This window comes from Epinephelus fuscoguttatus, linkage group LG1 (assembly GCF_011397635.1).
Source record: "Epinephelus fuscoguttatus linkage group LG1, E.fuscoguttatus.final_Chr_v1".
Lineage (NCBI taxonomy): Eukaryota > Metazoa > Chordata > Actinopteri > Perciformes > Serranidae > Epinephelus > Epinephelus fuscoguttatus.
In genome coordinates this window covers 52541968-52557093 of record NC_064752.1, presented here as the reverse complement: position 1 = coordinate 52557093, position 15126 = coordinate 52541968, and the positions used below count along the sequence as shown (strand labels likewise).

The 15126-nt window shown below is 41.9% G+C and overlaps 1 protein-coding gene across 1 annotated transcript in view; it reads left to right on the top strand.

Moving 5' to 3' along the window:
• The window catches only part of LOC125886092 (dihydropyridine-sensitive L-type skeletal muscle calcium channel subunit alpha-1-like), a 542543-nt gene that overhangs the window by 128174 nt on the left and 399243 nt on the right, over positions 1-15126 (top strand). The window contains exons 9-10 of the mRNA XM_049572040.1: positions 6882-6963; positions 14575-14735. Coding sequence (XP_049427997.1) covers positions 6882-6963; positions 14575-14735 — 243 coding nt within the window. The remainder of the gene's footprint in view (positions 1-6881; positions 6964-14574; positions 14736-15126) is intronic.

The window sequence follows — 15126 nt, the reverse complement described above, 5'->3', positions numbered from 1 at the left end:
TTATGAGTGAAATAATGCAGCCACATTCTTAAAATGAAAAAGCATTTCTGCAAATGCATTTTAATTTTCAAATTTTACATTTCAAATTGAATTTTGGTATCTATTTGCTGGGGCATATTTTGAAAATTAAATCTCAAATGACTTTTTCTCCTTCATTTTAATTAAGTAAAAGAATGAGCAGTCTTGAAGAAGAAAATTAAAATGCAAATAGGATGATTGATGATTAATTTTATTTATGAGTCAAATAATGCAGCCACATTCTTAAAATGAAAAAGCATTTCTGCAAATACATTTTAATTTAAATATTAGTCACGATTTGCTTCCACATAAATTCAGATGTTCAGTTAACTGTTTTAGATTTTTCCTGTCTGTCTTACTGTCCCAGTTTATGTTAAAATCACCGAGAATTATGATTTCTTTGTTGTGATCACATGCTTTAAGGATGGCTTTAAATTGATCGTAGAAATCCTTCTTAGCAGTGGGTTTTCTGTACAGGCATAACACAGTAAATGACATCTCCGGAGAAAGTACCATACTTACCCCAACACATTCAGTATCAATACCAGAGGGCCAAATAATTTGTTTACACTTCAGGGTGTTTTTGACATATAGCTAGCTCCCCGGCTAACACCGCTGGTGGAAGAAGCCCCGTCACCGTTGGTCCAGCAGCCGTCTCGAGGACACTAGGACCGTGACCTAGTGGCGCTAGCCCCCCGGCTAACGCCGCTGGTGGAGGAGGCCTCACTGGCGTCAGTTCAGCAGCCGTCTTAAGGAAATCAGGCCCGTGACCTAGCGTCGCTAGCCCCCCCAGCTAATGCCGCTGGTGAAGGAGGCCAGACTGGCATCGGTTCAGCACCTGTGTTGTGGATGTCAGGGCCGGGACTTAGCGGTGCTAGCCCCCCGGCTAACACCTCTGGTGGAAGAGGCCCCACAGGCAACCAAAAAAGTATGAGTGGGATTAAATGTTAAGTGTCAGTCATGTATGCAGTGTATGGGTGAGTGGAGTGTGCTGTGTGAAAGTGTTGAATGCAGGAGGAAACAATACTTAGTTCCCCATGGCAGGTGGAAACCCAGAACCAAGCCCAAGTCTGAAAGCAGCAAGAGGGAGAATGCCAGTTTAGACAGCCCTTAAATACCCTGGTCCACATACACACACAGGTGAGGCAAATTGGCCTGACAAACTGCCCACAACTTCCACCCAGGGAAGTGAGAAAGCCAGAGAGCAGGCAGAGGGGCAGGCCGTCACACCCCCCTCCTAAAGAATGGTGTCCCACCACTTTCTTTCCGTTCCTCCAACTCTACACCTGTCAGCCACGCTCAGCAACCTGGATCCTAGGAGCAAATTAAGAGAGTAGTGAGAAGGCAGAACTGTAAAACAGTAGAATAGACAATCAGTAAGAACACAAACACAACTAGGGGAACCGAGAAAGGGCATCTGCTATCACATTCTCTGATCCCTTTATATGATGAATATCCAAGTGGTATGGCTGTAAAAACAATTCCCACGGCATCAGCCTCTGATTTGGATTTTGAAGTGACTGCAGGAAATTCAGTGGGTTATGATCGGCAAAAGTACAGCCCCTGCCTCTACATTAGAGGCATCCACCTGCAGGGAAAAAACCTCATCCAACCGGGGGACGTTGCGCAGGCCAAACGGCATAACAGTGTACTTGTACAGACCAGAAGGTGTAATAAACGCACAAATTTCCTGTGCATGCTTAGACAGGGGGACCTGCCAATAACCTTTTAGGAGGTCAAATTTACTCACATAAGTGGCAGACTCCACTTGATCTATACAATCTTCCACGCGGGGAAGAGGAAACACATCTGGCTTTGTAATGTTATTAACTTTACGAAAGTCAGTACATGGTCTATAAGTTTTGTCTGGTTTACCAACCAACAGACATGGTGATGCCCAACTCAAAGAACACAGCTCACCAATATGATTGTCCAACATATATTGAACCTCTTGATCTAAATGTTTGCACTTATCTGATGAAACCCGATAAAAGCGCTGCTTTATTGGTGTCGTGTCACCAACATCCACATCGTGCTCAGTAAGATGCGAGCTAAAAGGCACATCGGAAAACAGGGCAGGATAGCTTTTAATAAGGGCAATCAACTCAGCACGTTTCTTGTCATCCAAATTTGCCAACATGCAATCCAAATTTTGTAGCGACTCTGAATTTTTCAACCGCCCTTGCAAAACCACATCAGGAGTTGAACTCTCCTCCAGGCTGACTGTTGGAGATGAGCTCAAAACAACTGCAGATGAACAAGCAGAAGCATTAGCCATACCACTCCCACTTTCCCTTTTTCCCTCTGTCTGACGTGCATAAAAGGGTTTCAGCAAATTCACATGACACAATCTAGTGGATTTCCTAGAGTTTGGAGTGGCAATGATGTAATTCAGGTCTTAAACTGCTTAGGCTCTGCACACCTGTCATAGAGAGTTTTCATTTTGTGTTGTGATTTTACCAACTTCTCCTTTGCACTCTCAACTGCCAAAAAACAGCCTATGCCTGAACCCATTGACATAGTCAAGCACATTTTGGGGAGGTTCTGTTATCTCCCATCTATCTCTCAAAACAGCGATGGGACCCCGTACCTTATGACACCAAATCATTGGGGCTAAAACCTGTGCTCTCCTGAACCACTTCTCTGGCTGCCAACAGGAGCCATGGCAACCCCTCCTCCCAGTCACACCCCAGCTCAGTACAATAAGAGCGCAGTAAAGATTTCAGTGTTTGATGAAAACACTCTAGGGCGCCTTGCGATTGCGCATGATAAGCCGAAGCTTTACTGCGCTTAATGTGAAGCTGCTGGAGAACTTCTGCGAACATACAGGACGTGAAATTCGAGCCTTGATCGCTCTGAGTGATTTTTGGTATCCCAAACACAGAAATGAACTGTGTCAACACTTTTACCACCAACTTAGTAGTTATGGTTCGGAGTGGATACGCCGCTGGATACCTGGTTACTTGGCACATAACAGTCAATAATTATGACCCAGTTTCGAATGAGGCAACGGCCCAACACAGTCGATAATCAAATGTTCAAACGGCTGCTCAACCACAGGAAATGGACAAAGTGGAGCCGGTCTGATTGACTGGTTTGGCTTGCCGGTTAACTGACATGTGCAACACATTTTGATATATGCAGATATATCATGCTTCGGGCGGGGCCAAAAACAGTACCGCAACACCGCAATATGTTTGCTTTACACCCAGATGCCCAGCTACATTATCATGACAAGTTTGCAACACCAAATCCCGAAACTTACTCGGCACTACAAACTGAAAAATAGGTTCCCCAACAAGAGCTTTTCCATGAGGCACCCACTTTCTAAACAACAAGCCCCCCTGAAGAAAATAACCGTGAGCAGAGCTACTGATCTCACCAAGTGGAAGCACTTTGTCAAACAGTTCCTTTAAGCTTGAATCATTTTTCTGCTCTGTAATCAACTCAGCTTGTGACTTAGACTTAAACTGATCACGCAAAGTTACACAAACCTCGGCAGTTTCCAACTTGCCTCCATGGTAGTAGGACTCTGCGCATCACCCTCAATGGTCATGGCACGTGTAACGGCACAGGCCGGATACACAACAACAGCATCTGATACACTTTCCAACTGACCTTGACTAGGCATTTTTTTAGTAACTATATTAAGAAGAGGACCATCAGCCCACACCCGCACCCCAGCAAGACCATTCCCCAGAATTATGTCCACCCCATCCACAGGCAACTCAGGGTGCACCCCCATCTTGACATCTCCATTCACCAAACCTGAGAAAAGACTCAGGCTATGCACGGGCACTGGGAACACCAACATCCCCATTCCCTGACCAGCACAACATCTCCTGTGTCAGTTTCAGATGAAAAGGGTAAAACAGACTCGCGCACAAATGAGCCAACTGCAGCGGTATCACGCAGTATCTTTACTGGCACCTGTTCATCACTACCTAGCATAGACACCAAACCCTCGGAAATAAATGGTTCATAATCCTTCATGCTCTTCTGCTGCATGGGTTCAACCCGCTGCACCCCCACTGCAACTGGGCTGAGCGAATATGCCAAAGCAGCTGGTTTAACCTGTGCACTGGAGAATTTACTTTTTGATTTAAGGATTGGACAATCACTTTTCCAATGCCCATTACCTTTACAGTAATTACACGTCCTACCTACTGCCTGCCTATCTCGCACACCATGATCACTTTTAGCATAAGAGTCTGATGCACCTTTTTGATGAGAAAAACTCTCCCTGTGCACCTTCGCTGAACCTGATGCACTAAAATTGCTTTTGTGAATTAACACATACTCATCGGCCAACACTGCTGCCTGATCTGGATTATTTGCTTTATGCTCTGTGATGTAAGTGGCCACATTATTAGGTACCGAGTTTTTAAACTGTTCTAATACCACCAAGTCGCACAGCTTCTCAAATATGTCAACCTCTGATGCTGCACACCAGCGACCAAAATGGGCAGTTAGGTCTCGCACAAACTCAACATGAGACTGTTTATCTCCTCTTTTCAAACCGCGAAACCGCTGGCGGTACACCTCAGGCACCAACTCATATGCTTTAAGCACTGCAGACTTAACTCGCTTGTAGACTTTACAATCATCAGTGCTCAAAGCGGCATACACCTTCTGGGCTTTACCAGTCAGGACGCATTGTAACATAAACGCTTGATCACCCTCAGGCCATTTCCTGGAATCTGCTATTTGCTCAAATAATGAAAAGAATGAATCAGGGTCTTTTTCATTGAACTTAGGAAGCAGGCGCAAATTACTGATTACATCAAAAGATGCCACTGGTGCACCAGACTGATTCACAGGGCCTTCGCCATCAGACGAACCTGGCAATTTACCCTCTTGAATTAAGCTTAACCAGCTCAGTCTTTCGCTTCATCTCTTCCAAAGCCGATTCTTTTTGCTGTTTCATTTTTTTCAAGTTCTACTTGTAGCTGCAATTCATGCTTTTGCTTTAACAACAAAAGTTCCTTTTGCTGCTCAAAACTGAAAACAGTAGCTGCAGAACAAGAAGACTGAGTCCCCACACCAGGTTTAAGAATTCCCCTTTCCAACAAACCTGCTTTCAACCCGACCTTAACAGAGTCCTTTAATTTTCTATCTGCTATCTCAAGCTCATATTTCTCAGCAATTAGCAGAAACTGGTCCTTAGTACACTGATCTAATAGTGCTACTGACGGCAAGTCAACAAATTTGTCCACTATAGATGCCATGCTACACTGCCTACACAAACTGCCAAAAAGGAAGAAGAGAGAAGAAAAAACAAAAACAAAAAAACAAATCAATCCTGTGGAGTGCTGGAACCACTGACAAAGTCTGGGACAGCCATACCAAAATGGAACCTCCCCAGCCCTGACCCCATAACTATCTTAACTCCCTCCCTAATCTTTGTGCCGATACTGATGGGGGGTATTTATGGACTATAGCCCACTGGGAAGAAAAAGCAACTGTTACCAGCGACCCTTTCTTGCACCATGGATGTGCCCCCAAGACAACTGCTCTACCCACTTTTGGAGCCACACTAAAATTCCCCAAGACCAGCCCCCCTAATGGAAACCAGTCTTCTAATAGGGGATTCATGGTTCCTTGCAATGTTAAATGACTGTCCCAAGCAAACCAAAAAAAAATCCTCAAAGTTCCAACCTTTATCTTATTTATTACAACCAAAACATTACAAACCTTTAAGTTAAAACAAAACTTAAGGACAAATGCTCTACTACTTCCAAGCTCCACCAACCAAATCCTCCCTCAAAACTGAAATCAGGTAGACAAGAATCATATGTGGAACTCCCAACACTGGCAACTATCTAATTGGCTTCAGCAGTTACTACCAAAAAGCCAATGAACATTTTGAAACCAAATAACTCACTAAGGCCAAACTACAATTCTTAACAGGAACACAAACCATATGCCAGCATCAAAAACAATACTCAGACCAACCAGACTGAATTTTAACAAATGAACCTTTACCAAACTAAGTAGACTTTCAATTGTTTACCAAATTAACTTAAACAACAGACGAGCCCCCATTTTGTCACAAACCGGGCCAGTTAGTGGCAAAAAGGGAGTCCACACATGAAGTACCAAATCAAAATATAATTTATTAGTAAATCATTTAAGTTGAAAGTAAATAACTGTTAAATCATTTAAGTTGGAATTAGATCAAAATAAACCAAAAAGTATGAGTGGGATTAAATGTTAAGTGTCAGTCATGTATGCAGTGTATGGGTGAGTGGAGTGTGCTGTGTGAAAGTGTTGAACGCAGGAGGAAACAATACTTAGTTCCCCATGGCAGGTGGAAACCCAGAACCAAGCCCAAGTTTGAAAGCAGCAAGAAGGAGAATGCCAGTTTAGACAGCCCTTAAATACCCTGGTCCACATACACACACAGGTGAGGCAAATTGGCCTGATGACCTGCCCACAACTTCCACCCAGGGAAGTGAGAAAGCCAGAGAGCAGGCAGAGGGGCAGGCCATCACAATTGCAACTGGTTTCTACAAATTAAATTTAGGGGCGTTACCAGTCGACCCTGTATTCTCTACGTCATCGCGGGGGATCTCATAAAAGCTACAAGCCCGGCCAGGTGACGACAGGGACCTGTCACGGATTGGTCATGGCTCCACCATGGACCAAACGGAAATTTGAAGTGGCTGCATCTGTAACTGATCTAGATCTCATCCAATCTGCTTTGCTTATCTTCTTTTGACACATCTTGTGACAAGTGAGCACAGAATATGTACACTGATTTCAAACATTGATAAAACTGTACCTATGGTGTGTGTGTGTGTGTGTGTGTGTGTGTGTGTGTGTGTGTGTTTGTGTGTGTGTATGCACATTTTTTTCATCAGGCCTGCTCACCACTGAAAATGGAGGATCAGAGGCTGGAACTGTCGGCAAAATGGACACAATGCAGCTGATCATCTTTTACTAGTCAGTAGTATGCTTATATTACACCGTGCCTTTATTTATTTTTTTTTTTCGAAGGATTAAGTTTATGAGCTATTTATGTATTTACATGTTAAATACTACATACAGTATGTAATGTGTCAGTGACAAAATTTAAAATGTTTTCTTTGATTTCATATTTTAAGTTTTAGTTTTTTTTAAGTTAAATATTTGCGTTAATATCAAAGTTTGAGTGTAACCCTTTCATACTAGACTTGTGAAATAGGCGAATTAAATACTTAATACAATCTGAGACCCCCCCTTTAAATTTCAATACTTAGTAGGGGTAGGAATCAACAGAGGATCAACGATATATTACCATGATACTCAGGTTACGATACAATTTTATTGCGATTGTAAATATGTTGCAATATGCTGAGTACTGCAATAAAATATTTTGCGATTTATTACCTTTTCTAAAACTGTAAATTATGTCCCCAAAGGAAAAGTTTGTCAACATCTGTTTTGTCTAGTATGATAAAGTTTTCAGTCTGTTAAATCTCACTTACGCCATTTTTTTTTTTTTTTTTTGCTGCAGCAAAATGTATCTGGTGGACTGAAAGAGCAGTTGATTATATTATTCTAGAAGGCTACCTCAAGTTTAATTTGTAGTTTAATACTAAAAGTTTTAACAATAAAAAATCAATACTTGGCTCTGTGTGACGATACGATATTGCCACACAACATTATTGCGATACTATGCTGTATCGTTTTTTATCCTCCGGCCTCTAATATTTGGTAAAATTGTGAAAGAGACATCTCATTGTAAAAAAAAAAATGTCTGGGGTTTACTATGACTCTTGCTCTTTCTGAAAACTAATAAGAGGCTAAGGAAATAATCCTGGTTTTAATAACTCAGTATAATTACTGCCAACATACAGTACATTAAATAAGTAGTTCAGGCATGACGTGCTGACTTACAGCGGTAATTGTGTTGTGTCATTTCCAGTGTTTCAGTGATACCGTCTCTGTGCCGCTCTAGCGAACTCCTACCAGCTAGTTCTCTGTTTTTTTCTCACTTCAGCTGCTTAACATCTACTTCACGTCTTAACCCACACTAGTTCTGCACTTAAAGCTCTCCTCTTCTTCACAACTTTCTTGCTAATCTTAGCTGTTGTTCGCACATTATAGCTTTGTTAGCCACATTAGCTACATTAACAGTTAGTGATGGCTTCTCCTTCTCCTGCTCTCTCTTGCTCGGTGTGCCAGATGTTTAGTCATTCCTCTGCCTCCTTTAGCGACAGTGGTAATTGTAACAAATGTAGTTGTTTTCTACGTTGGAGGCGAGGCTTAAGCCTAGCTCACATTACACGATTTTCACCGCAATTTTGACGTTGCAGAGGATCTTGAGATCCACTTTGGGTTGGAGGTGAGTCTGCAGATTGTCTGCCACGACGAGTCTTCATGTGTGAACAAGCCTAAGAGCAAGTCGCCCCCTCGTCTGTGACTGGGACTGGATATCTGGCATGCTATAAAACTGGAGAAGTGTGATACAACTGACAAAGAGCATCATACGGGATACGTCCCACGTCAGCCTGCAGGAGGACAGAAACAATTTGAGGAGAACAAGCCGCAGGGTTGCCACTTGCCAGGTCTCCTTATTAGGCGCGACTTTGGGCTTGTTTCTAAAGTGGAGTTGCTTATCTGGGCTTGCTCTCTAAATGTCACCTTTCTCTATATATATCCATCTAATAAGTTATTTAAACGCATGATAGTCACTTCTATTGGGCTTGTTTCCATAGCCCTGGTTGCTTGTTTCTCTCCCAAGATCTGTTAACACTGACAAGCCGGCAAGCAACAACAACAATGGCGGCATCCACAGGTTCACGGGGAGCGTGTAGTGTTTGGACCCAGGCCCTGGAGGCAGATCTGATTCAACACTGGGAAGAATATCCATGCCTTTACGATGTTGGCGAGGGCTCGGTTTTATTTGTTATAGTGTAGCGTGCTTCTTGCCCGTATTCTGAATTTGTATCTGATTTCTCAGAGTTTTTATCCAGTTTAGTTCTTAAATCAGATAAAGTTATTATTGTAGGTGATTTTAGCATTCATGTTGATGTTGATAATGACTCTCTTGCTACTGCGTTTATCACATTTTTAGACTCCATTGGCTTCAGTCAAGGTGTACATAAACCCACTCACTGTTTTAACCACACTGTAGGGGAAATATTTTGAGAATTTTTTGAGAATATTTGCACTTGTAATAAATTTTGGGTCACCACCCTCTTAATGAGGGAAGCAATTAATCAAATTAATAACTCCGTAAATCACTTATTAATTCATCAGCACACTTATCAATAATGAATCAATCTCAATATCTGGGTTATGAATTCTCTATACAGTGATCTCAGCTCCTGTCCAAAAGATATATACACAGACAACGACTTGGCGATAAATTAAGATTTATTTAAACTAAATAGGTAACAACTGAATAAATGAATAGCAAATGATGATTATATGACACAACACAAAATTAACAGTATATAAATGGAATGAAATGAGAAGTAACACTCGTGTGAGTTAATTAGTTTGGTGATAGTGGGAGAGTATATTAAAATAGCCTATATTATAAATGGGGAACGCAGGAATGCGCAAAACCATTCACGTAGGCCTAATGAAACCTAAATTAAAATCAGGATAATTAACTAAGCCTCCTGCTCGACTTCACTCTTCACTGCACAACAGCTCACTCGAGTTATGGAAGTTTTGGCCTACTTTTAGCAGCGGAGATCAAACGTGAAGCTTCTCTTATGGCCCCTGGACTGTTGCGCCGTATGGAGCTTTATCCCTATCTTTATTCAAGAGAGTGGTCTATAAGTTTGAGAGGATTATTTATTGATTTCACGCTCAAAAACCCTGCCCTCGCACTCAAATAGTCTCTGCTTGCGCTTGGATCTAATCTGTTTCTGCTCAAAGTGTGTGCTTGCACTCAGATACCATGTTGCTCGCACTCAGATACAATGTTGCTTGCACAGATTTCCTGCTTGAGCTTCGGCTTTTCTCCTCGCACTCAAACTGTTTCTGTGTGCTCGCGGAATTTCTGCTCTCAGATTTCTGCCCTGCACTTGGATTTTTTTGTGTAACAACCCTGTCAAAATCCCCCAACCAATAGAATGCCAGATTTTCTGTTGACCAATCCCTGCCTCCTTGTGGGCGCGCTCGCTTTGGTATTAGAGCGTCCCGTCCAGGCGGGTACTCTTTAACCGGGATTGCCAGCTTCAACATTAAGTACAGATACAACTTGACCCCTCTGTACAATCTAACATCATTAGTTTACTATTATTGTTTGATTTCGGGCCCCTCAGGCCTCGGGCTCCAGCGCAGGGCTCTAGAGTGTACCAACTAAATTTCGTTGTAGAAGCACAGTGACAATAAAACTTCCTTCCTTCCTTCCTTCCTTCCTTATCAATCTTTGTTTTAACAGGGTTAAAGCAAAGTATCATTCGGATAAAAACATGATTATGTACATACACAAGTCAGGACATGGCAAACGGCCAACAAAGAGGAACAAAAAGAATAATCTCACTTCCAACATACATTTCAATTTTATCACACAGAAGCATTTGTTCAGCAAGGGGTAGCGTGCGGGGGCAGGGCAATAAACATCTGACTTTGCTGAGGATGGACTTATCAATATGCCCCTACAACACCCTCGATCTAGTTCTGACATATGGAATTGAAATTGATAACCTAATAGTATTTCCACAGAATCCCTCTCTATCAGATCATTATTTAATAACTTCTGATTTCTTTCTACTCGACTACACGCCACTCAGCAACAGTTACTATACTAGGTGTTTATCAGATAGTGGTGTCACAAAATTTAAGGAAATTATTCCATCGACGTTAAATTTAACACCATGTCCTTCTGTAACAGGATTCCCATACCGACTTTAAACTCTCCCGAACTGATTATCTAGTCGATAGCACTGCAGGCTCGCTGCGAACAACACTCACCTCTGTAGTACCTCTTAAAAAGAAGTTAACGAAGCAAAGAAAGTTCACTCCTTGTGAAATATCGCGAAAATTTGAAAGATTGGCAATTAACCAAACTGTAAGAATCTCGTTTAGTCTGGACAGACAGTCTCAAAATGTATAAGAGGGCCCTCCATAGTAGCAGAGCAAACTATTACTCAGCATTAATAGAAGAAAATAAGTCCCAGGTTTCTTTTCAGCACTGTAGCCAGGCTGACTGAAAGTCACAGCTCTATTGAGCCTTGTATTCCTTTAGCCCTTTTTATGAGCTTTTTTAATGACAAAATTCTAACTATTAGAGGCAAAATTCACGACCTCCTTTCCTCAAACGGAACCAGTCCGCCCTCAAACAGAGCTGTAAGCCAGAAGGACGCTGGGAACAGCTGGTTTGATGGTGTTAGCTCTTAGCCTAGAGCAGGCCAAGCTTGCTACACATCCTGTGCTCTCTCGGTTGTAGCGTTAGATCTCTGCAGCGGTTTCTAATGTCTGTTAGAAACTCATGACTGTATTGCACTGAAGAATGTACTTCTTGTTGCACCGTGTTTACTTCGCAGAGCTGTACGCAGAGGCTGCAGCAAGCATTGGTCAAGCTGCCATGTTGATTCAAACTTAGAGGCAAACTTAAAATACCTGTCCAGCAGAAACTCTGTGACCATCTCGTCCCTTTTTTATATTCACAAGTGTCCCTGTTACTAGTTTATATTCATAAGTGTTCCTGTTACTAGTTTATATCCACAAGCATTCCTGTTATGCGAGCAGTTATGTCAGTCGGAGGCCTCCACGTGGAGAAGGCAGACAGGAGAAAACTCTGACCAACCATTGCTTTCGGTCCAAATCTGGATAGCCCATATTGTCCTGAAAAAAAACAAGATATAGCATGTGTATGTAACCTTTATAATGACTGTGATATGAGCTTAAAAGTAAAGGCAGTAAAAATACCCCCACAAGGCCTAGGGCCCATAGGGTTAAATGGTGAGGATCCATCATATCTTAGAGAGCTCATAGTGCCTTATTATCCCACCAGAACACTGCACTCTGAGAACGCAGGGTTACTCGTGGTCCCCAAAGTCTCCAAAAGTAGATCAGGAGTCAGAGCCTTCAGCTATCAGGCTGCTCTTCTGTGGAATCATCTTCCTGTTGCCGTCCGGGAGGCAGACACCATCTCCACATTTAAGACTAGACTGAAGACTTTCCTTTTTGATAAAGCTTATAGTTAGGGCTAGCTAAGGCTTGCCTTGTACCAGCCTCTAGTTAGGCTGACATAGTCCTAGTGAGCCAGGGGACCTGCTATAATACACCTCCTATTATACACCGAGCACCTTCTCGCCTTCTCTCTCTCTCTACTTTGCTAACACTCATGTCCTGTTACTGCATCTCGCTAATTCGGCTCTACTGCATGTCACTAACTCGGCTTCTTCTACGGAGCCTTTGTGCTCCACTGTCTCGCAGGTTTATATGGCAGCTGTGCCTGGATGGTGTGACGTGTGCTGTTGCCATGGTCCTGCCCATGGACGTTGTTAGACCTGAGCATTCACGGCTATAGCCTCAGATCTTTTGGGCTCAGCCCCGGTTCTTTTAAGCCTCTGTTTTTTTTGTTTTTTTTTTAACGAATAAAGCACCTTGTTTCCAACTTAAAGTCCACAGCACAGACACAGCACGGGAGCACAACAGACAGCAGCGCACTCAGCACAGCAGCACACAGCACACTCACTGTCACACCATCTTACATGGCATATGCCCATATATGGGCAGTGAGAATTATAACTTGTTACAATTTTCAATTTTCATTTTTTTTTCTTGTAGTAAGTATGGATATTAGATGATTTTTTGGAAAAAAAGAGGCAGCAGGAGGACAGAAAGTAGGAGAGTCATCATCGTTTTGTATACGGATTACTGTTAATTTATTATGTTGATCTGTACTGTACGACATCTATTGCACGTCTGTCCGTCCTGGAAGAGGGATCCCTCCTCAGTTGCTCTTCCTGAGGTTTCTACCATTTTTTTTTTAGATTTTACTCAGTATTTTATGATCCAGGGTGCTTTTAATGGTTAAAGAGTTGATTGATTTGTAGGATGTATGGAGTGTTGCAGGATGATGCCATGAACTGATTGTCTTCACTGTTGCGTTGAAAAAATTAAAACCAAAATCCCCAAATGGGTGTTAAACGACTTCATCAAACAATAAAAACTAAGATTAACCAAACAGGCAGCGGTTAAACACTGTAACCCTGTGGCGTCTTCCACACTCCACCTCATATCAGCACACCTGCCCTTAAGTAAAGGTTCCCGAGATGCCAGGTTAGGTGGGGCGTTAAAGTGACTCAAAAATATAATAGAAAACTAAGACTTTATAGAAATGGCTCTTAGGAATACAAAAATAACTGATGCAATCAGGTTATTACATGAGCAATTCTTATTTAATATTCAGTAAATGCTGGTGACAGATTAAAGTGTAATTTCAACAGAGTTTAGAAAGGTGTTTCGAAAAACTGAAAGTAATGCAGAATCGAAAGTTTAGCGATGAATTGCACAGTTTATCATTTGATTTTTATTATGTTGATCTGATCTGTACACACATCTGTTGAATCTATATTGCATCTATTTGTCTGTCCTGGAAGAGGAATCCCTTCTCAGTTGCTCTTCCTGAGGTTTCTACCATTTTTTTTTTTGTGAAAGGGTTTTTTTGAGGGAGTTTTTCCTTATGTGAAGGTCCGAGGACAGAGGGATGTCATATGCTGTAAAGACCTCTGAGGCAAATTGTGATTTATGATATTAGGCTTTATAAATAAAATTTAGTGGTATTGAATTGATATGGGACATGACAGACTTTGGTTGATGTGCACTTGTAAATGTGATTTTGCTTAATAATTCCTGCACTATACTACTTCCAGTGATCTTCCTGACCCCTACTGCCCTCCTTTTTTCTTCAGATGACAAGAACTACCAATACCATTAGATGGCGAGAGATGTATTCTACTCAGGAAAACTCACACATTTTCTAGAGAAGTAATAGAAATATAGCAGGATTTGTACTTTAATGCCTCTGGAAAACACTAGAAGCTTGGCGTGTAAAGGGGGATGTCATCAGCATCTTTGGAAAGTCTTAACTTAACAATTTAACAACATGACGTTGCTGTACGAGCCCCGGGTCCTGAAAAAAGGGAAGGCTATCACTGGAAATGTAAAGCATCCGCTATTCAATCAATATGACCTTATGAGATCGGGACGACGGTTTACTGTACCAAAGCTACAAACCCGAGCGCAGAGGTCATTTGTCCCCACTAGTATCGCGCTCCCTAACAAGCACCTTAGCTCTGCGTGTAAATGTAATTTCTGTTAATTCATTAAATCAGTACTTAAAGAGGACAGACTTAACAACTCTATTGTGTTCATGATGCTGGCACTATACTTGATGAGATGTGTTGCTGTGTTGCTTGATGATATGTGTTGCTTTTTGTTTGTATTGTATTGTGTTGGTGCTTCTGATGACTGTGGGGCGCAAGTCAAATTTCCCCATTGGGGACAAATAAACTATCTATCTTTCAATATCTTACTTTAGGGACACTATGAGGAGTCACCATTTCTCTTATTTGAACTTGTCTTTCATCCCCTTTTATGCAGTAAGCTGGCTCGCAAGTGGAATCGTTGGTTACGCCGTAAATGCAGAGTGTATGTGAAGTCAAAACTGTTCTACTGGTGGGTGATCATGCTCGTCTTCCTAAATACGCTGGCCATAGCAACAGAACATCACAAGCAGTCTCAGAGACTCACAAACTGGCAAGGTCAGAGCAGTATACACCATACATGCATGCATTTTTCTCTGTTTAGCATTTAACAGTTTAAATTTATCAGCTTCCTTTCGGTGAGAGCAAAAGAAACACATCATACTGGAGCCATCTGTTCTGGAAAGAATAATAACAAATCCAATACATTATAGCTTCTCTTGGAATTTGAACTACAGGTGGGATCAAATGCAGACATTTCTAAGAGCAATGCACTAATAACCAGTGTTAGGCAGTAACGCGTTATTAGTAAGGTGTTACAGTAACACCGTTAGTTTTGGCAGTAACTAATACTCTAACGCATTAAATTCACATTTAAATTCAGTAACTCAGTTAATATTACCAAACGGTGCTTTACTCCGTTATTTTTGGCCAGGTTTTAAAACGACGC